The sequence below is a fragment of the Nerophis ophidion genome, linkage group LG07 (genome assembly GCF_033978795.1).
Source record: "Nerophis ophidion isolate RoL-2023_Sa linkage group LG07, RoL_Noph_v1.0, whole genome shotgun sequence".
Lineage (NCBI taxonomy): Eukaryota > Metazoa > Chordata > Actinopteri > Syngnathiformes > Syngnathidae > Nerophis > Nerophis ophidion.
In genome coordinates, this window is record NC_084617.1 from 66,613,179 (window position 1) to 66,636,494 (window position 23,316).

General features: G+C 41.7%; 1 protein-coding gene across 20 annotated transcripts in view; it reads right to left on the reverse strand.

The window, feature by feature from the left end:
- The window catches only part of rimbp2b (RIMS binding protein 2b), a 329,543-nt gene that overhangs the window by 71,161 nt on the left and 235,066 nt on the right, over nucleotides 1-23,316 (reverse strand). For 17 of the 20 annotated variants that reach the window (XR_009807576.1, XR_009807577.1, XM_061906901.1 and 14 more), the window contains 2 exons: nucleotides 22,626-22,748; nucleotides 10,581-10,685 (listed from right to left, as the gene is read on the reverse strand). Coding sequence is in view for 18 of the 20 variants with exons in the window: in XM_061906901.1 (XP_061762885.1) it covers nucleotides 10,581-10,685; nucleotides 22,626-22,748 (228 nt within the window). In the remaining 2 variants the exon portion in view is untranslated. The remainder of the gene's footprint in view (nucleotides 1-10,580; nucleotides 10,686-22,625; nucleotides 22,749-23,316) is intronic. The other 3 variants (XM_061906907.1, XM_061906903.1, XM_061906908.1) reach the window with 1 other exon arrangement.

Genomic DNA, 23,316 nt, shown 5'->3' on the forward strand with positions numbered 1-23,316 from the left:
TCCTGCTCGCTACCTGCTAGCTTCCACGCTAGGCTCTTTATTTTCTAGCTCCCATGCTAGCTCTTTTAGTTGTTTGCCTTAAGTGCTGTGAGCACGTTTTTCTTTGGTCTGTCTGATTTATTTCTTAATAAATAATTTTTCCTACCTGCACGCTGTGTCCGAAGCCTGTCTGGATTTCTGGGAGAACGAAATCCGCATCACCCTGCGCCCGGGTCGTTACAGCTTTCTAGTGATTTTGTGTTGGTTTGATGCTGTGTTCGAATTTATTAAGCGGCAAGTTTAGAGCTATTTAGTACCAAGTTGGTAGCGTGTGAATTTTCGTCTTTAAAGAAAGGTAAAACCGTTTTTAATCTTTTAACCTTTTTGAACAAGTCGTGCATGCTTTTATTTTGAAGTGGCCTGGACTACTGCGATGCACTTTACGCTGGCATTAGCCAAAAAAATGCTTTTTTCCCGGTTGCAGTTAGTCCAGAACGCGGCAGCGCGACTTTTAACAAGGACCAGGAACACGAGTATATAACCCCAATTCTTCAGACTTTGCACTGGTTCCCTGATCATTTTAGAATTGGTTTTAAAACTTTGCTGATTGGTTTTAAAGCTTTACATGGACTGGCACCTCATTATATCTCGGACCTTATCCAAATTCTGAGGTCCGAGAACTCCCTTTGTTTGTTTCCATGACGACTGATTAGTTTCACCTGTCCCACGTTTTCGGATCACGCACCTGCTCTAATCAGAGACTATTATTTAAGCCTGCTCTGCCAGTCAGTCGGCCTGGTGACATTGCCCTGTTTAGACTTTTCTTGTTTTAGACCATGCTGTTCGATTCATGCTGTGTCCAGAAAGTCTTTTTGTTTCATGTCCATAGTTCTTGCTCTTTGTTTCAAGCCACAGTTTAGTGAGTATTTTTCATGTTTTATGTCCATAGTTTATGCTAAGTCTTAGCTTTTGTTTCCTGCTTTAAGCTGTGCCTTCGACTTGAGTGTTTTTTGTAGTACTTTGAGTTTGAATCCTTAAAATAATGTTCCTACCTTGAAGTCGTGTCCAGTATAGTCCGATTGCATCCCGGGAGAACAATCCCCGCAACAATCCCCCCGTCAGGACACATTGTAATTGTTATACCATCCGTTTTCTACCGCTCGTCCCTTTTGGGGTGGCGGGGGGTGCTGGAGCCTATCTCAGCTGCATTTGGGCGGAAGGCGGTGTACACCCTGGACAAGTCGCCACCTCATTGCAGGCCCAATACAGATAGACAGACAACACTAGGGCCAATGTTTAGTGTTGCCGATCAATCTATCCAACGGTGCATGTTTTTGCTGGTGGTAGTAAGCCAGACATTGTGAGAATCGGTTTGAATCGACAATCATCACCCCAGAAATCGGATCGAATCGTTAGGGGCACAAAGATTCCCATCACTAACAGCTTGGTCACTATGCAGGTCACACCTGTCAAAGTTTGTTTGTGACGAACCCCAAAATGCAGAGAAGGAGGCAGGCATTGAATAAGAAAACATGGTTTTAATTTACACACTAAAACAAAACCAAACAAAGGGTAGAAACAAAAAGTGCGCACGAAGCAGATAACAAACTAGGCTATGAACAAACAAAACTGGAAGCAGGGAACAAAAGACAGTAAGGTACACAGAGCTACCAAATATAGCTTACCGCTACGCTGCAACGACACGAGACTGGAGGAGAAAACAGGTCTAAATGGGAGTGGGCTGATTGACACCAGGTGTGGCCAGGTGCCAATCAGCCGCAGCTGAGGGTACACAGCACTCAGGGAGAAAGACAGGAAACCAACAAAATAAGAGCGCTGACAGGAAACACTACACACACAGAGGAAACAAAGACAAATGCAGAGGAAAAAACTCAAACATAGTCAAACTGTCAGGGACAAGCCTGACAACACCATGCAATTTGAACCTTTTTGGCATGTTTTTCGAGGGATTTATCGTTGGAATAGATCAGTCCCATTACCTGATGTGTTGACTGCCTTGTACTAGCAGTTTTTTACTATTTAAATTCCCAGAAAATGGAAAGTCATGTGTTATAATCACACATGGATGATGGGCAAAATTCAAAAATAAGTACAGTTCCCCTTCAAGAAACACATTGGACGTAGTTTGAGGCAATTGATTGATGAAATGGTTACTTCACTTTAAAGTCCTTCACACTTTTTCACAAAGGACTATTGGGAGCAGACTGAAAAAAAGGCAAATCTATGGTGCGTAACATTTTTGAGAAGCCATTAGAAGTTCTTACAAGGACATTTGACAATTCCCATTTAACTGTAAAGACAAACACACCCAAGACAAGATGAAGCATCAACACATTGAACGGCTTCAGCTGAGGATGGTGTGGAAGCGTCGACACGTGAATGGAATGAAATGAAGACGTCGTATTTTGTGATCGTAGGTCCAAAAATGAGTTGTCCAAGAGGAACTTTGATGGGTATCCAGGCATCATATCAATTACAGTCATGCTCATAAGTTTAGAAACCCTGGAAGAATTCATGATTTCTTGGCCATTCCTCAGAGAATATGAATGATAACACAAAAAACTTTTTTCCACTCATGCTTAAAGGCCTACTAAAATGAGATTTTCTTATTCAAACGGGGATAGCAGGTCCATTCTATGTGTCATACTTGATCATTTCGCGATATTGCCATATTTTTGCTGAAAGGCTTTAGTAGAGAACATCGACGATAAAGTTTGAAACTTTTGGTCGCTAATAAAAAAGCCTTGCCTGTACCGGAAGTAGCAGACGATGTGCGCGTGACGTCACGGGTTGTAGAGCTCCTCACATCCTCACATTGTTTACAATCATGGCCACCAGCAGCGACAGCGATTCGGACCGAGAAAGCAACAATTCCCCCATTAATTTGAGCGAGATGAAAGATTCGTGGATGAGGAAAGTGAGAGTGAAGGACTAGAAAAAAAAAAGACGAGGACAGTGGGAGCAACTCAGATGTTATTAGACACATTTACTAGGATAATTCTGGGAAATCCCTTATGTGCTTATTGTGTTACTAGTGTTTTAGTGAGATTATATTGTCATACCTGAAAGTCGGAGGGGTGTGGTGAACGCCAGTGTCTCCGAGGTAAGACACGGAGGAGCCAAGAGAGTCGCAGCTGCCTCTTTGACAGCTGCAGGAGGAACGGCACAAGCTCCGCTCATGTCCACGGTAAGATCCGACTTATTATCACAATTTTCTCACCAAAACCTTCCGGTTGACATGTGGTAGAGAATGATGTTCGCTTGACCGCTCTGTTCCATATTAAAGTTTCACCGTCATCTTTAGGGAATGTAAACAAAGAAACACTGGCAATACACCGCTTTCCACCTACATCTTTCTTCTTTGACGTCTCCATTATTAATTGAACAAATTGCAAAATATTCAGCAACACAGATGTCCAGAATACTGTGTAATTATGCGATTAAAGCAGACGACTTTTAGCCGCGATCGGCGCTGGAAGAACATGTCCGCTACAACCGCTGACGTCACGCGCAGGCGTCATCATTCCGCGACGTTTTCAACAGGACACTTCGCGGGAAATTTAAAACTCCAATTTTGGGAACTAAAGCGGCCGTATTGGCATGTGTTGCAATGTTAATATTTCATCATTGATATATAAACTATCAGACTGCGTGGTCGGTAGTAGTGGGTTTCAGTAGACCTTTAATGGTTGTGTGAAGCTATTTATTGGCAAACAACGGTGTTTACTCTTTTAAAATCAAAATGACAAAAGAAAGTACCCAAATGACCCTGATACAAAGTGACCCGAGTGACTCTGATCTGATAACGCACACAAAAGTTGACACAAACAAGTTTGAATGGCTAATCAAGGTTCCAAACTTCACCTGTGTCATGTTTTTTTGTAATTCATGTGTGTGTATAAAAGGTCAGTGAGTTTCTGGGCTTCTGACAGACCGTTACATCTTTCATCCAGTAATGCACAGATGATTCTGAATTCTGAGTTAAGGGGAAGGCAAAGGATTTGTCAAAGGATCTGCGAGAAAAGGTAATTGAACTGCATAAAACAGGAAAGGGGTATAAAAAGATATCCAAGGAATTGAGATTTGCCAATACATAGATTCACACAACCTTTAAGCATGTGTGGAAGAAAGGAGTTTGTGTTGTCATTCATATGCTCCGAAGAATGGCCAAGAAATCATAAATTCTGCTATGGTATGTACACTTATGAGCACGACTGTATATTACCTTGAATTTTTCATATCAAGATTCTGATTAAAAAGAGTGATTGTTGCACAGGTGTGCCGTAGGCTGCCCACGATAAAATGCCACTCCGAAATGTGCGGTTTTGGCACACAGCGCAATGCCACAGATACTGCAACTTTCGAGCCAGCATGCAGTTGGCATGTTGACTGCAGGAATGTCCACTAGAGCTGTTGCCCGTCAATTGAATGTTAATTTTTCTACCATAAATTGTCTCCAAAGGCGTTTCAAACAATTGGCAGTACATCCAACCGGCCTCACAACCGAATACCACGCACAGCAGTCCAGGACCTCGGCATCCAGCAGGTGTGTACGACAGAGTGTTTTAGTCCCTGGCGATATCCAGCAACTTGGCATTGAAGAAGAGTGGACCGACATTCCACAGGCCACAATCAACAACCATATAGGCAAATAGTGGTCACACCAGATATTAACTGCTTTTCTCACCCCCTAAAACCCATAATAAAGCAAAACTGCTCATTTCAGAATGGCCTTTTATTGTGGACTGGCTAAGGCACACCTGTGCAATAATCACGCTGTTTAATCAGCATCTTGATATGCCACACCTGTGAGGTGGGATGGATTATCTTGGCACAAAAGAAATGCTCACTAACACAGATTTGTGAAAAATATTTGAGAGGAATATATATTTTGTATATATAGTAAAAAAAAAATTAAGATCTTTGACTTCAACTCATGAAAATGGGAGCAAAAACAAGTGTTTATATTTTTGTTCAGTATATGTAGGAATCACAGATTTCAGCTTAAAACAAGCATAACATTAAAACAACTTGTAATTTTAAGAGTATTTATTTTTTATCGATAAAGAAAGATAATCCTAAATCTAGATTATGTAATAATAATTTGCTTAAATCGAGTCTCATAAAAGTACATTTTATTTCAATTTGTGAATATAATAAGTATCTAACCCAATCTAATAATAATTGACTCTATTCCAATAAAATATGGCTTAATCTTACCCTGTGGTAGGTACTCGTTACTTAAATCCAGCTATGTGTTAAGAACAATTTGCTTAAACTTAGACCTGAATTCCTATTTTAGGACTCATAATATTGTTAAAGTCACAAGAAAAAAATATAGTTTTAAAAATTCTAGTTAAGCAAATTTTTTTATGAAAAAAATTTGAGTTTGTTTGGCATATAACTGTTTTTGCAGTGTGCTATAATAACAATATTAGTAAAAAATTACAAATAGGAAAAGATTTTATATTTCAATGGGCAATTCAAAGTGTTTTACGGAGGCATATGATTCAAAGAAGGTGACTGAAAGGTGAATAAAATATAGAATAAAAATAAAATAATGATGAATTAATATAATTTGCTTTGTTATACCTATAACACAAAGCTACGATGTTGGTGTTTTTTCCCAGATATTAACACATATTGTCCTATGTCAGGGGTCGGGAACCTTTTTGGCTGAGAGAGCCATGAAATCCAAATATTTTAAAATGTATTTCCGTAAGAGCCAAATAACATTTTTCAACACTGAATACCACTAAATTTGTGAATTTTTTCGTATGACCAACATTTGTAGAGTATAATAAGTCTCTTATTCTTTTTAACAACATTGTTATTCTAAAAGTTAACCAATAATAAATATAATACTTCTTACCATTAATGCGACATCTTGAACAGGTGCGGTAGAAAACGGATGGTTGGAATAAAATAAATGAGAATGTTTTATAATTTGAACGTTATTTTTGAAACTGTGATTACCAGTGGAATTATTCATTTTATCGTGTTAAGCAATGTCAGCTAAGATTTATCTGATGACTGCATCTGGCTCTAGAGCCATAGGTTCCCTACCCCTGGTTTAAGCATTAGACACCTTTTTACCTGCACGCTGCCTTCCGCTGTTTTCCACATCTACAAAGCAATTAGTTTCCGACTGCCACCTACTGATATGGAAGAGTATTACACGGTTACTCGGCATAGCTCGGTTAGGAGAGTGGCCGTGCTAGCAACCCGAGGGTTCCAGGTTCGATTCCCGCTTCCCCATCCTAGTCACTGCCGTTGTGTCCTTGGGCAAGACACTTTACCCACCTGCCCCCAGTGCCACCCACACTGGTTTAAATGTAACTTAGATATTGGGTGTCACTATGTAAAGCGCTTTGAGTCACTACAGAAAAGCGCTATATAAATATAATTATCTGAGAGCCATATGTAGTCATCAAAAGAGCCACATCTGGCTCTAAAGCCATAGGTTCCCTACCCCTGTACTATATAGTCCTTCAATGTTCCTGTATACTTCCATTTTTATATTTTGTGGCCCTGTCTGTAAAAAGGTTGAACACCACCGTTTTAGATGTAATGTATTCACCTCTCTAATTTTCCAACTTAGGTTATGAAAGCAATAAACGTCCATGCTTTTTATTTTATTTTTTTAAACCACGTAACGTCAAATTAGCAATATTTTGGTACCGGAACCTAAATGTATTTCGCTACTTTTCGATATTTTTTTATAAATAAAGGTGACCACAAAAAACTGCATTATTGGCTTTATTTTAACAAAAAAAAAAAAATCCTAAGGTCCAGCAAACATGTTTTTTATTGCAAGTTTGTTTTTTATTGCAAGTTTGTCTTCAAATAAAATAGTGAACATATAAGACAACTTGGCTTTTATTAGTAAGTAAACCACGTAATGTCAAATTAGCAATATGTTGGTACCGGAACCTAAATGTATTTCGCTACTTTTTGATATTTTTTTTATAAATAAAGGTGACCACAAAAAACTGCATTATTGGCTTTATTTTAACAAAAAACAAAAAATCCTAGGGTCTATCAAACATGTTTTTTATTGCAAGTTTGTTTTTTATTGCAAGTTTGTCTTCAAATAAAATAGTGAACATATAAGACAACTTGGCTTTTATTAGTAAGTAAACCACGTAATGTCAAATTAGCAATATTTTGGTACCGGAACCTAAATGTATTTCGCTACTTTTTGATATTTTTTTTATAAATAAAGGTGACCACAAAAAACTGCATTATTGGCTTTATTTTAACAAAAAAAAAAAATCCTAGGGTCCATCAAACATGTTTTTTATTGCAGGTTTGTTTTTTATTGCAAGTTTGTCTTCAAATAAAATAGTTAACATATAAGACAACTTGGCTTTTATTAGTAAGTAAGCAAAGAAAGGCTCCTAATTTAGTCTGCTGACATATGCAGTAATAAAATGGGTAATTTTACATTCTATTATTTTGTCAAAATTACTAAAGACAAGTGGTAGAAAATGTTTTATTAATCTACTTGTTCATTTACTGTTAATATCTGCTTACTTTCTCTTTTATCATGTTCTATCTACACTTCTGTTAAAATGTAATAATCACTTATTCTTCTGTTGTTTGATACTTTACATTAGTTTTGGACGATACCACAAATTTGGGCATCAATCCGATACCAATATTATATTCAAAGTCATCATGTCTCCAGGGACATATTTTCTGAGTTTATAAAGAATAATATAAACTAAAAAAACTCAAAAGATTTTGTGATGCTAAAAAATATTGACGTAATCATAGTAGTATCGACAAGATACGCTCCTGTACTTGGTATCATTACAGTGGATGTCAGGTGTAGATCCACCAATGGCGTTTGTTTACATTGTGACGCCGGTGAGCTACGGAGCGTAGTGAAGCATATTTAGCTATTCCTCGTCCTGCAGGGTTGATACTTTTAACAAACTTCCTTTTTTTGTCGCCATGGAGACGAGGAATAGTGATTTAGAAGTAGACTGCGGATGGACTTTAGCCGCTAACTAGCTAGCCATGTTTTAAAGCACCTCTTCCTGAGGGCGTTTCAGTGTTATAACTTCACCTTTATTGTTAGTTTTTACACCGAAATGCATCCGTTCTCCCTTTTCTGTCTACACACTGTGTCTGCTTGAAAGTACTCTGTGATCGTGCGCTGCTGAACATGCTCGTCTGCTCGTAAACCAGCAGTGACACGACGGTGGGTGTGGGGGAATGGCGGACCGGTACTTTTCAGAGGTGGTATGGTACCGACTATGATTCATTAGTATCGAGTATGTCGATCCTCCGGGTAGGGGTGTATCCCTTTATGGAGGATGCCTGTGCGTGACGACTAGGGGACCTTTTTCTGCTGCAGCCTTCTTCCGCCATCGCAGCCGTTGCGGTAGTGCTTTAAAAGAAATACTGTCTTCCGCTAGCTCCGCCGTTGAGGTCTTCACCGTATCCCTGGCTAAGGGGCAGTCCGGTTCTAGGCCTTTGCCAAGGGCCACCTGGGGTTACAGTAGTAAAGGGGCTATCCTCCTAGTGCCCCAAGATCCCGTAGAGGAGTCTCCACTTTAAAGTCATGCCCAGGACACAAAAAAATCGCGGTGCTATACTAATACCGGTATTCCGTACAACCCTACGTCGAATAAATGTAGCAGAAAAAACTGTTTTATTCAAAAAGATGAACATCTGTTGAGAGAAAACATGCACGCATCCGTCGACTTAGCACTTTCATAAATCTACTTTGCAGGCAATTAAATACGGGGGGGAACGCGGAACATAGGAAAGCAGATAAAGCCGTAATGAGCTTCTGCTAACGAGAGGAGAAAAAGCCGCCTGTGAGTGGTCGACTGTGAAGCCAGAGCGAGAAAGAACCGGTGACAATTCCCATCACGTTCACACTATCAACAATCTCGGCCTTTTGCCTAACTCGCCTTGACACTAAAGCATACTTGCCAACCTTGAGACCTCCGATTCCCGGAGGTGGGGGGCGTGGTTGGGGCGGGGGCGTGGTTAAAAGGGGAGGAGTATATATATATATATATAAAAATAAGAGAAATACTTGAATTTCAGTGTTCATTTATTTACACAAAAAAACACACACATAACACTCATCTACTCATTGTTGAGTTAAGGGTTGAATTGTCCATCCTTGTTTTATTCTCTGTCACTATTTTTCTAACCATGCCCTGATGATGCATTGCTGTGTGGCACGCACAAAAGTGCTTTCATTTTAATGCATTAGTTCAGGGGTAGGGAACCTTTGGCTCTAGAGCCAAATGTGGCTCTTTTGATGACTGCATCTGGCTCTCAAATACATCTGAGCTGACATTGCCTAACACGATTAGTAATGAATAATTCCGCCAGTAATCGGTGTTAAAAATAACGTTTAACATATAAAACATTCTTATGCATTTTAATCCATCCATCCATCCGTTTTCAACCGCACCTGTTCAATAAGTCACATCAATGGTAAGAAGTCCATCCATCTATTCTCTACCGCTTGTCCCTTTTGGGGTCGCGGGGGTTGCTGGAGCCTATCTCAGCTGCATTTGGGCAGAAGGCGGTGTACACCCTGGACAAGTCGCCACCTCATCACAGGGCTAACACAGATAGACAGACGACATTCACACTCACATTCACACACTAGGACCAATTTAGTGTTGCCAAAGAAGTATTTTATTTATTATTGGTTAGCTTCAGAATAAAAATGATATGAAATATAAGACTTATACTCTAAAAATGTAGGTCTTACTTAAAAAATGCATGCATTTAGTTGTATTCAGTGTTGAAACATATGATACGGCTCTCACGGTAATACAGTTTAAAAAATTGGGCTTTCATGGCCCTCTCAGCCAAAAAGGTTCCCGAGCCCTGCACTAGAGTCTGGAATCTTCCATCTCTCCCTAGCCTGGCCCAAAACGTACAGTAGATGGCAGTATTGTCCTGTTTAAGAGTGTAACAACATCGCTGTTAAGGCAGACGGACTGCTTTACGGTAGAAGAAAACGTGACTGCTGTTGTTGTGTGTTGTTACCGCGCTGGGAGGACGTTAATGAAACTGCCTAACAATAAACCCACATAAGAAACCAAGAACTCGCCCTCGGTTATTCTACAGTTATAACGTCGTTGGGCAGGCTCGCTGTTTATATTGTGGGAAAGCGTCACTCAGGTCTGCATGGAGCGTGGCCTCCAGCTCCGACTGAATTTCGGGAGATTTTTGGGAGAAAATTTGTCCAGGGAGGTTTTCGGGAGAAGGGGCTGAATTTTGGTAGTCTCCCGAAAATCCGGGAGGGTTGGCAAGTATGCACTAAAGCCAGCTCCGGTGCACAGAAAAGAACCAAAACCGCCTCGGAAAACCACTTTGCAACGTGAGTGCTGGTTTGGGGAGAAGGTTTGGTGGTGTGAGATGGACGGGAGTCACGGCGGACACCTCATGTAGGACCAGGGATGAAATTTCGGGAGAGACGCCGACTGCTCGACCGGCACTGAACTGGAACGCATTGCCATCGCTTGTTCAACCATAAACACCAATGCTGACTCAGCAAACAACACCACCTTCGTAAGGGTCGAGCCGACTTATCTTACCTTCTGGAGCAGGTCAATCTCCTGCTGCTTTGCATTGAGTACAGCCAAGGCCTGCTCATGCTCCAACTCCAGCTGCTGCCTCCGCTCCGCAGCCTCACGCATATGCTGTCCGCAAAGGGAAGAGAGGTTGGAGAACCCGGGGGGAGGAAGGGGGTTATGGTAGGGGGGTGGGAGGGGCATAATGTTAGTGTTGCCAAGATCCAAGGCAAAGTGCATCTCAAGTCTTTCACCACGCATTCCACTCGTGTAACAGAGAATGTACTGATCCGATTACAGAGCGACATCAACTACTGTGACCCCTCGATAGTGGGGGCAGCCGCTATTTTGCCAAAATAGCAAAAATAACCCCCCAAAAAAGGGAAAATGCTGGTCATGAATTTAGGGGTTGCCAACCATTCCCGGGAAAAACGAAATTGTCCGGGTATAAAAAAGTATGAGCAGGTGCCACCGCTTTTTATACGCAGATAACGCTCTGTGTTTGACAGGGGTTTTAACCTCCCTCCCTCCTCATCGTTACCCGGAAGTCGAGCTTTGCATGCAGATCGGCCCCAGGCCTATGGGCACTACATCACTACATCCAAAGACAATGGGCATATTCACAAACACACTCCCCAGCGACCGGGCTGTATATATATGCACTAATTGACAGAAAGAGCACTCACTTGGCGCTATGATGTCATGTTGTCGATGAAAAAATGCATTTTTAGACCATATGATTTGCCTGAGCGGCTAGGACACCCCGAGAGTAACAAGCGGTTGCCTTGTTGCCTTTCCATTAAGAAAAATAAATGTGTTATTAGTATAAGCTTGCTGGTTTCAAGAAATGTAATGCCGAGCGCGTATCATTATTTCAAGATAACTGCACTAGCGTTTACTTCATTTAAGAATATTTTTCAGCATATTGAGCAAAAAAATCTCATATTTGTTTTTTCTACAAAGAAAAGTGCACTTGTTATTAGTGAGAATATACTTATTTTGAGGTATTTTTGGGTTCATTGAGGTTAGCTAATTTGACTTGTTTTAGAAAGTCTTGACAAGCCAAATGTTCGTTATATTGGCAGATAATTTTGCTTAGTTCAGGTAAATAAACCCTCATTTTTGTATTTTTTAAATCTTGTTTTTGACCACTGACTTTTTGCAGTGTAAGCAATTCTTTTGACTCGGGGGGCCAAATTTAGAGAAAACAATGTGTCCGGGGGCCAGTATATCTATTTTTTGGAACGCTAATACAACACCTCCCAATATTGTCTGATTGAATGCTAGACACGTTATGACAAACCGCATTGAAAACGGAATGGAATTTTAAATTTTTTAACTACATGAGACCTAGAATGGTCATGAAGATAAAGAACGTGGTATTTACAATATTAACTATGAACGATAAAACAGTGAATATTGACAACATACTGTATGAACACCACACCCGCTTCGATCGACATATTTTACAATCATGCGAAACGCAACAAAAATGAAACAAACAGGAAAATATGAGTGTGAAAACAACAACAACAACAAAACACCCACAATCCAATACATCTCTAAGCTTTAGAACTTTGTTGTAAAAATCTGTGTCTGACCCTGACACCCACATTTCCGGCTGGCCACTTTGGAAACACTGTAACTTAGATTACCATAGTAACTAATTAGATTACCATAGTAACTATAGAAGTTGCTTCCTAGCAGTTCCACTGTACACACGTCACTGTAGCCAGGCGTGCAGTTTTTAACAAAGTTTTAATGCTCAAGAATGCATCAAAAAGTATTTTCAGAAATCCGTGACTTTTCAGTCTCTCCCAGTCCTCCCCTGCTCTCGGCCACTTACTGTTAAAGACAACAGATGACTATATTAACACGTACCAGCTGTGAAATCTAATCACCTGTCAGCCGTGTTTCGCCGTCAGCACATGCCCCGCCTCCGTCCGACGGTGCTCGTCCTCAGCACCATAGACGGAGGCGGTGACCTTTGCTCCTGAAGGCGCGCTGGCCACACCTCCCCCCACAGTAACTAATTAGACTACCATTGTAACTGGTAGATCATGCAAAAGGAAAAGAGGCTTCAATTGGGACTGTGATAACCATATGCTTGAGAAGAGACTACCTGTCGAGCTCAACGCTGACATTTGAGTTGTGACTTAAAACAGTTGTTTTCCGGACACTTACACACGGACATTTCCTTACATGGTCAGGTTGTGCTGTCCTGACTTACCACACACCCAGACTGAGACAGAAGGAATACATAACTGATGGTTTGGCTTCCCCGGCAGACCTGAATAATGACGCCCGCTTGTAACAAAGCAACGTTTGGTTCTGGGAAGCGTCTCCGTCGTCTCTTTTTGATCCACCCTGCGGAGGAAACTCATTTCGGCCGCTTGTACCCGTGATCTTGTCCTTTCGGCCATAACCCAAAGCTCATGACCATAGGTGAGGATGAGAACGTAGATCTACCGGGAAATTGAGTGCTTTTCCTTCCGACTCAGCTCCTTCTTCACCACAACGGATCGATACAGCCTTTGCATTACTGAAGACGCCGCACCGATCCGCCTGTCGATCTCAAAATCCACTCTTCCCTCACTCGTGAACAAGAGTGCCTCGGAGTCTTGATAAGGCAAACCACCAAGTTTAATTAAATAGTGGTATTTCAGTTTGAGCACATAAATAGATAAGGCCCCTTTATTCGATATTCACAGGTGGATTGGATCACTTCTCGTAGGAAAATAGGCTTTAATTGGGACTGTGATAACCATATGCTTGAGAAGAGACTACCTGTTGAGCTCAACGCCGACATTTGAGTTGTGACTTAAAGCAGTTGTTTTCCAGACACTTTCATCTCGGACATCTCCTTACATGGTCAGGTTGTGCTGTCCTGACTTACCACACACCCAGACTGAGACAGAAGGCTTCTCCGGGTTAGGGGGTCCTTCATTTTTTAACTGGAGATACTGCAGACCTGACTAATGATGCTCGCTTGTAACAAAGCAACGTTTGGTTCAGTGAAGCATCTCGTGTCATCCTTCTGTCCGGACGAAGATGAAAAAAACAGAAATGCACATCGGTTCCCAAATACGACGGGTTGATTCTGTTTTTCAAGGGACGGTTGGCAACCCTACTCTTTTGGTCAGGACCAGATTGTAAACCACAAGTGTGGATGCTTAACACGGATGCTTCGAGGGCGCTAACTTTCCAATGTAAATTAGTCAATCAATCGATCAATGTTTATGTATACAGCCCTAAATCACACGTGTCTCAAAGGGCTGCATAAGCCACAGCGGCAACCTCGGTTCAGATCCCACATAAGGGCAAGGAAAAACTCACCACCCAGTGGGATGTGAATGTGAATGACTATGAGAAACCTTGGAGAGGACCGGAGATGTAACTAGTATGATGTAGCTTTGGGTGTTGTTAGATTATGCAGCCCTTTGAGACACTTGTGATTAAGGGCTATATAAATAAACTTTGATTGATTGATAACATTACTGCAAATTATTTGTTGGACTGTTCTTGTATATGTACACGCACTCTCTGCGCGTACGTGTTGACGAGACAGGGTGAGTGACCACTGGAAACACCAAACTTATTCTCCGGGCGGTAAAACGAATCGTTACACAAAAGTAGTAATTGTGAAAAATATAGTAAGTTTTACCACATATATTTTCTGTCAAAGCACGAATGGGAACATACTTGCCAACCTTGAGACTTCCGAATTCGAGGGATTGGGTAGCCGATGGGGTTTGGTGGTGGTGGTGGTGGGGGTGGGGGGGGGGCGGGGGGGTGTATATATTGTAGCGTCCCGGAAGGGTTAGTGCTGCAAGGGGTTCTGGGTATTTGTTACGTTGTGTTACGGTGCGGATGTTCTCCGAAAATGTGTTTTGTCATTGTCTATTACCTTCTCATTCAAAAGTCCAAAGGATTAGGAAGTAAACGACCCAAAAAACAGCAAAGACACTTCCCGCACCGGGCATCCGGCTCTTCAAAATAAAACCGATACTTCAAAATAAAACATAGCACCCTGTCTAGTTCGTAATATAGCGCAACAACATCACGCTATTACATAAACATAATTATTCTAACAATATTGTAGCGTCCTGGAAGAGTTAGTGCTGCAAGGGGTTCTGGGTATTTCTTACGTTGTGTTACGGTGCGGATGTTCTCCGAAAATGTGTTTGTCATTGTCTATTACCTTCTCATTCAAAAGTCCAAAGGAAGAGGAAGTAAACGACCGAAAAAACAGCAAAGACACTTCCCGCACCGGACATCCGGCTCTTCAAAATAAGACCGATTCTTCAAAATAAAACATAACACCCTGTCTAGTTCGTAACATAGTGCAACAACATCACGCTATTACATAAACATAATTATTCTAACAATATTGTAGCGTCCCGGAAGAGTTAGTGCTGCAAGGGGTTCTGGGTATTTCTTACGTTGTGTTACGGTGTGGATGTTCTCCGAAAATGTGTTTGTCATTGTCTATTACCTTCTCATTCAAAAGTCCAAAGGAAGAGGAAGTAAACGACCGAAAAAACAGCAAAGGCACTTCCCGCACCGGGCATCCGGCTCTTCAAAATAAAACCGATACTTCAAAATAAAACATAACACCCTGTCTAGTTCGTAATATAGCGCAACAACATCACGCTATTACATAAACATAATTATTCTAACAATATTGTAGCGTCACGGAAGAGTTAGTGCTGCAAGGAGTTCTGTGTATTTGTTCTGTTGTGTTACGGTGCGGATGTTCTCCCGAAATGTGTTTTATCATGTTCTGTTTGTGTTGTGTTGTTTGCTCGGTATTATCTTTTAACCTGTCCATTGTACAGCACTTTGGCTACCCCTGTGGTAAATTTTAAATGTGCTTTAGAAATTAAAAAAAATAAATAAAATAAATTAAAAAAAAGGGTTATACTTGTATAGCGCTTTTCTACCTTCAAGGTACTCAAAGCGCTTTGACACTACTTCCACATTTACCCATTCACACACACATTCACACACTGATGGAGGGAGCTGCCATGCAAGGCGCCGACCAGCACCCATCAAGAGCAAGGGTGAAGTGTCTTGCTCAGGACACAACGGACGTGACGAGGTTGGTACTAGGTGGGATTTGAACCAGGGACCCTCGGGTTGCGCACGGCCACTCTGCCACCGCGCCACGCCGTCCCAAATAAAGTTGATTTGATTTGTCATTTTTGTTTGGTGTAGTTTCACAGTGTGGTGCATATTTGTAACAGTGTTAAAGTTGTTTAAACGGCCACCCTCAGTGTGACCTGTATGACTGTTGACCAAGTATGCCTTGCATTCACTTACGTGTGCCGCATATATTATGTGACTGGGCCGGCAGGCTGTTTGTACGGAGGAAAAGCAGACGTGACGACGGGTTTTAGAGGACGCTAAAAGCAGTGCCTTAAAGGCACGCCCCCAATATTGTTGTCAGGGTGGAAATCGGGAGAACTTCGGTAGAATGTTGGAGTTTTTCGGGAGGGGCAATGAAATTCGGGAGGGTTGGCAAGTATGCTGGTGGTGTTCTTCTTATAATTTTTACTTTGAAACATGTAACTTTGAGCAGGTTTCAAACAGCCCTTTTAAGCATTAGTGTAAGCTTGGAACAAACGTTTTTTTGTCGCATGCAGTTGAGGTAGCATCAATTGCTCTGTGACCGGAAATCAGTCCAGGTTCTGTTTGCCTTTCAAGTCCGGGGGTCTCTGCAACCCCGAACCTGCTAACCAGAATGGATACCTTCGCAGTCACACAATTTGTTTGTCAATGCATGACACAATTAAGTGCGCAGCATTCTCACATGTACCGTTGGCCACAGCGACCTTGTGACAACATCCGAGTGATAACAAGCAGAAATCAGAAAAAAAAAAGAGCTAGATTTGCTGCCCCCTTTAGGTGGCAAAATGCCTCTCAGGAGTCTCATTACAGGGAGTAATAATCGCATCCTCAGTTCTTAGTCAAGTTACATGAAAAGGGTGAGCAAATTCCACAGTGAGCCTACTTCTTGTTGTGATCCGTTGCCCGGATCAGGTTCTGTTTGGTTTTGGAATCCCTCAGTTCCTGTTTTGTGCAACCCCTGGGTTAGTTAAAGGCTAGAGCTTCCCACCTCCATCTTTCTACTTTGACTTCTCCATTATTAATTGAACAAATTGCAAAAGATTCAGCAACACAGATGTCCAGAATACTATTTAATTGTGCGATGTAAAGCTGAGCGGTTTAGCTCAGTTGGTAAAATGGCCGTGCCAGCAACTTGAGGGTTGTAGGTTCAATTCCCGCTTCTGCCAACCTAGTCACTGCCGTTGTGTCCTTGGGCAAGGCACTTTACCCACCTGCTCCCAGTGCCACCCACACTGGTTTGATTGTAACTTAGATATTGGGTTTCACTATGTAAAGTGCTTTGAGTCACTAGAGAAAAAGCGCTATATAAATATAATTCACTTCACTTTCTGTTACCATGGGTGCCGATTGGTTGCAGCTGCCTCTGATTAGTGTCTGGGATGCTCACCTGCTGCCAGGCACTAATCAGAGTGCTATTTTATTCACGTTCCTCGCCACACACACAGTGTGGCTTCCTAGTTTGCTACGTATAAGAGTTCAATCAATCAATCAATGTTTACTTATATAGCCCTAAATCACTAGTGTCTCAAAGGGCTGCACAAACCACTACGACATCCTCAGTAGGCCCACATAAGGGCAAGGAAAACTCACACCCAGTGGGACATCGGTGACAATGATGACTATGAGAACATTGGAGAGGACGAAAGCAATGGATGTCGAGCGGGTGTAACATGATACTGTGAAAGTTCGATACATAATGGATCCAACACAGTCGCGAGAGTCCAGTCCAAAGCGGATCCAACACAGCAGCGAGAGTCCCGTTCACAGCGGAGCCAGCAGGAAACCATCCCAAGCGGAGGCGGATCAGCAGCGCAGATGCTAGGCTCTTTTTGTATGCTAGCCCCCTAAAGCTTTGCCTTCCGTGCTATGAGCACGTTTTGTTTTTTTTCCTCCCTGATTTTTTGTTCAAATAAATCCTTTCCTACCTTCAAGCTGTGTCCGGAGTCCGTCTGCATCCTGGGGGAACAACCCCCCGCATCACAATGTCAATCAATCAATGTTTATTTATATATTACAGCCGTAAATCACAAGTGTCTCAAAGAGCTGTACAAGCCACAACGACATCCTCGGTTCGGATCCCACATAAGGGCAAGGAAAAACTCACAACGCAGTGGGATGTCAATGTGAATGACTATGAGAAACCTTGGAGAGGACCACAGATGTGGGTGACCCCCTCAAACCCCTCTAGGGGAGACTGGATGCAATGGACGTAGAGTGGGTGAAGTGAAGGGAAGTGAATTATATTTATATAGCGCTTTTCTCAAGTGACTCAAAGCGCTTTACATAGTGACACCCAATATCTAAGTTACATTTAAACCAGTGTGGGTGGCACTGGGAGCAGGTGGGTAAAGTGTCTTGCCCAAGGACACAACGGCGGTGACTAGGATGGCGGAAGCGGGAATCGAACCTGCAACCCTCGAGTTGCTGGCACGGCCACTCTACCAACCGAGCTAGGCCGCCCCAGGGTCTAGCATAATATAGTGAAAGTCCAGTCCATAGTGGATCTAACATTATAGTGCGAGTCTAGTCCATAGTGGGGCCAGCAGGAGACCATCCCGAGCGGAGATGGGTCAGCAGCGCAGAGATGTCCCCAACCGATGCCGGGTCCCGATTCTGGACTGTGTTAGAATAATTATGTATATATTATCATCATAACTTTATGCTTAAGGGCTGTTGATATAAATTATTGTCAATTGTGGTATTTTTGTATAAATGCAAGCTGGCAATCCAAAAGATTGCCAGTTGTTTTTATCAGTGTTGTGTCTAGACTAGAATTTTAATTTATTCTATAATCTTATATTGTGTCTAACTGGAGTTGTCGAGATTACCCCCTTACCTCAGCGACAGTGATGTAATTGGGACTTTCCTAACAAATAGAGGAGGCACGCGGGCTTGACTTTTAGAACGTACAAACCTCATTTCCATATGAGTTGGGAAATTGTGTTAGATGTAAATATAAACGGAATACAATGATTTGCTAATCCTTTTCAACCCATATTCAATTGAATGCACTACAAAGACAAGATATTTGATGTTCAAACTAATCAATGTTTTATTTATTTTTGCAAATAATAATTAACTTAGAATTTCTTGGCTGCAACATGTGCCAAAGTAGTTGGGAAAGGGCATGTTCACCACTGTGTTACATCACCTTTTCTTTTAACAACACTCAATAAACGTTTGGGAACTGAGGAAACTAATTGTTGAAGCTTTGAAAGTGGAATTCTTTCCCATTTTTGTTTTATGTAGAACTTCAGTCGTTCAACAGTCCGGGGTCTCTGCTTCATAATGCGCCACACACTGTTCGTCAGCCTGGGAACTTTGCTTAGTTACTGCCCACTTACGTACCTACCTACCGGACTTTGTATCGAACCCTCAAGACCATGCACCTACCTTTCTTTGCCATGCTGAATATTGATTTGACCACGCCACGTAAGATCTTGTTTATATCTATGCCCCTGTGCAAGTTTTTGGTTTGTTTTGTACCATTGATAGTATCTTTTGTTTATTTGTATATAGTCATGCCATTGTGCTGTTTTGTTTGGGGTTTAGTATAGATTATTATCCGCCACTGAGCACGCCCTTTGTTTTCTCTTTTTTTTTGTCTTATAGAGTGTAAATAAATTAACTAATGTACATTCACGCCTGGCTCGTTCCAAATATTCTCTGCATCGAAGAAGCAAAACAAATCCAAGTCAAAGTCCTGACACTTCTTACCATTAATGCAACTTCTTGAACAGGTAGAAAAGGGATGGATTAAAAATGCATGAGAATGTTTTATATTTTGAACATTAGTTTTGACACTGTGATTACAAGTGGAATTAAAGCTGCAAGCACCGTTGGTCGGGTCCGCCATAGGCCGTTGCCAAGCCCTGGTCTAAGTCAGACCTACGTAGAGGTATTTGTTTCATGTCTCTACGACATTCCTAACAGAAGTTACAAGCAGTTTTGTCTGTTTTTTTTCCTAGGGGGCGCTAGAGCGCAATTTCGACTTTTGGGGTTTGTTTTTTATTAGATGGCAATTTTCGCCAGTCCTGATGTGTGTGTAAAATTTGGTGAGTTTTGAAGCATGTTAAAGGGGTCAAATTACAGATCGGTGTTTCTGGATGTTGTTGATAAATGGCTTTCGCTTTGCATAGTAGAGCTTTAACTTGCACTTTGAAGCATTTTAAGGGGGTCAAATTACAGCTCAAAGAGGCAAAAATGACATTTTTTAGGAAACTTTGCGCAGGGGTTCTTTGAAGGCGCGTAAAATCAAAACTGGAGCAGTAATCAAAACTTTGTTGGATAGTTTTAATCAAAAGGGTTCAATCTCTCTTCTGTGCGAGTTTGAAGGCGAAACGACAAACGCACTCGGAAGAGTTTACATTTGAAAAAGGTGACGGGTTTTTACGAAACTTTTATTTTGAAGGGGTAATTTTTAACTTCCTGTTGATTTTTGCCGAAGGATGTCAATTATCTAAATGTAGGTCTAAGTGAGACCTACATAGAAGTTGTTGTTTCATATATTTCCAGCATTCCCACCGGAAGTTACAAGCAGTTTTGTCTGTGTTTTCTTCCTCGAAGCAGTTTTTGCTGTGTTTTGATCAAAAAATGCGCAAGAGCGCAATTTTTTGTTTTTTTTTTGTGTTTTTTTTCATTAGATCGCAATTTCTGCCAGTCCTGATGTGTGTGCCAAGTTTGGTGAGATTTGAAGCATTTTAAGGGGGCCAAATTTCAGCTCAAAGAGGCAAAAATTGAATTTTTTGCGAACATTTTGTTTTGAAGGGGTTTTTTCCAACTTCCTGTTGATTTTTGCCCTAGAACAGGGGTCGGGAACCTTTTTGGCTGAGAGAGCCATGAAAGCCAAATATTTTAAAAACGTATTTCCGTGAGAGCCATATTATATTTTGGTAATACTTTGATAAGGGGAACATATTCACCATTAATTAGTTGCTTATTAACATGCAAATTCGTAACATATTGGCTCTTAATTAGTCATTTTTAAGTACTTATTAATGCCTTTTTCTGCATGGCCTTATTTTACAAGCAGTAAGCCATTAACTAAGAGTCTTCCTTTATAACCTCAGAATTATTGCTTATTAGTAACCCTAACCCTTATATGGTCCCCTAATGTCCAAATAACTCCTAATTAAGTCTTTGTTACTTAGAATATGTTCCCCATACTAAAGTGTTACCAATATTTTTAACACTGAATACAACTAAATGTGCGCATTTTTAAGTTGGACTAACATTTTTAGAGTATAATAAGTATCTTATTCTTTTTAATACCATTGTTGTTCTGAAGCTAACAAATAATAAATTAAATGCTTCTTACCATTAATGCGACTTCTTGGATTGATGGAATAAAATGCATGAGAATGTTTTTAATTTTGAACTTTATTCTTAACCCTGTGATTACCAGCGGAATCAGTTATTACTTATCGTTTTAAGCAATGTCAGCTAAGATTTATCTGAGAGCCAGATGTAGACATCAAAAGAGCCACATCTGGCTCTAGAGCCGCAGGTTCCCTACCCCTGCCCTAGAAGGTAGAATTAGGAAATGTAGGTCTAAATTAAACCTACGTGACAGTTTTTGTTTCATGTCTGTACGACATTCCTAACGGAAGTTACAAGCAGTCTGTTTTTCTTTCCTTCCTAGGGGGCGCTAGCCTCGCAATTCTGATTTTTCTGGTTTGGCTGCCTAATAAGTTGGGAAGGCATGCCAGACCGATGTGTGTGTCAAATTTGGTGAGTTTTGAAGCATGTTAAAGGGGTCAAATTACAGCGCATAGGTGCGGAATAATAATAAAACGCACCAGTTTCAATAGGGTCCTTGGCCCATGGCAAAGGACTTGGGCCTGCGGACCCTAATTATTCATTACTTGAATAATGAATAATTAGGGCGGCGTAGCTCAGTTGGTAGAGCGGCCGTGCCAGCAACTTGAGGGTTGCAGGTTCGATTCCCGCTCCCGCCAACCTAGTCACTGCCGTTGTGTCCTTGGGCAAGACACTTTACCCACCTGCTCCCAGTGCCACCCACACTGGTTTAAATGTAACTTAGATATTGGGTTTCACTATGTAAAGCGCTTTGAGTCACTAGAGAAAAGCGCTATATAAATATAATTCACTTCACTTCACTTATCAGCTCAAATTTATCCGAGAGCCAGATGCAGTCATCAAAAGAGCCACATCTGGCTCCCGAGCCATAGGTTCCCTACCCCTGCTCTAACCACTAGACCACCGAGTAGGTTAAATGCTTCTACTGATCCAACCCCATCATTACAATAACCAATCGGCACCCATGGTGACAGAAAACGAATCCAGGTGAGCACAAAACAAGAACTGAGGGAGTCCAAAACCGAACAGGAACACAATCCGGGCAACGGATCCTAACACTTGTGCCTCATCCAAAACTCCAACATAAAATGGTGTTCAATACGCCCGTGTCATCCATTCATATCCCAGAGTGAACGTCTGTGGCAGCAAAGTGAAAGGAGCCAATGTTGGTGCCAGTGGAAGCTGAAGGGTAATATGTGTTGGTGGATATGTGCGGGGGACAGGATCATCGTGGCGGTCTCACAAATCCGCTCCACCTCATGCATCAATCAATGTCCGAAAAAGTGGAGGACTGGGTGAGCGTTTCTATGTTTGTCTGTAAGCGTCCCACCAACAAAACTGCGGTGGACAAAACAGCACTGCCTTCTTGGACGGACATAGCAGCTGATACCTTTTAACTCTAGCAGGGGTAGAGGCAATTAAGGAAGGGCGAGGAAACATAAAATATCGAAATAGCTCCGAGCGTCTAATCGCTCACTGCTCCTGGTCAGACCTTCCCGTGCGGCGCTGGAAGGCAACAGACACGTCAGGGACATTAGACCGGTGAATGGGAACACAAGCAACAGAAGGGGGGCGGCGAAGGGAGATGTACTTGTGCACACGTGACGCTGCCGTACTCACCTTGAGCACCTGCTCTAGGTTCTCCAGTTTGCCTTGGAGCTGGTTCCTCTCCCACTGAGCTAAATCTCTCTCCTGCGTCACAGCACCAAGCGTATCTTGGAGTTGGGCATACTCAGTCTTCACCTGTGCACACAGAACAAGCAAAGGGTCTATTACAGACCTGGGCAACTATTTTGACTCGGGGGGGACAAATTTAGAGAAAAAAATGTGTCCGAGGGCCTGGATATCTGATTTTTAGGAACACTAATACTGTTTTCCCGTGGTCCAAAGCCAATGGACCGGACACGACGTGAAATTAATGACATATTTTAATTTTACTTCAAACAGGAACAAACAAAAGGCGCTCTCAGCGGAGGTTCAAAACTTGCACGATGGCATGAATAACGAAAAACTTACATGGAACGAGAAAGGAACATGGATACCAATGGGGTGTCGAGGGTGAGGAGAAAGAATAATACATAATGTTGGGTATAGAGAGCATACAAACCCTTTATTTATTGAATCAAAGATACTGAAATTCCACGACATAGTGGAATTGCAAACAGCTAAGATTATACACGAAGCAAACTATAACCTGCTTCCCAAGAATATACAACAATTCTTCTCAACAAAAGAAGAGAAATATAATCTTAGAGAAAAATGTCATTTAAAACACTTGTATGCACGTACAACACTTAAGACCTTCAGTATA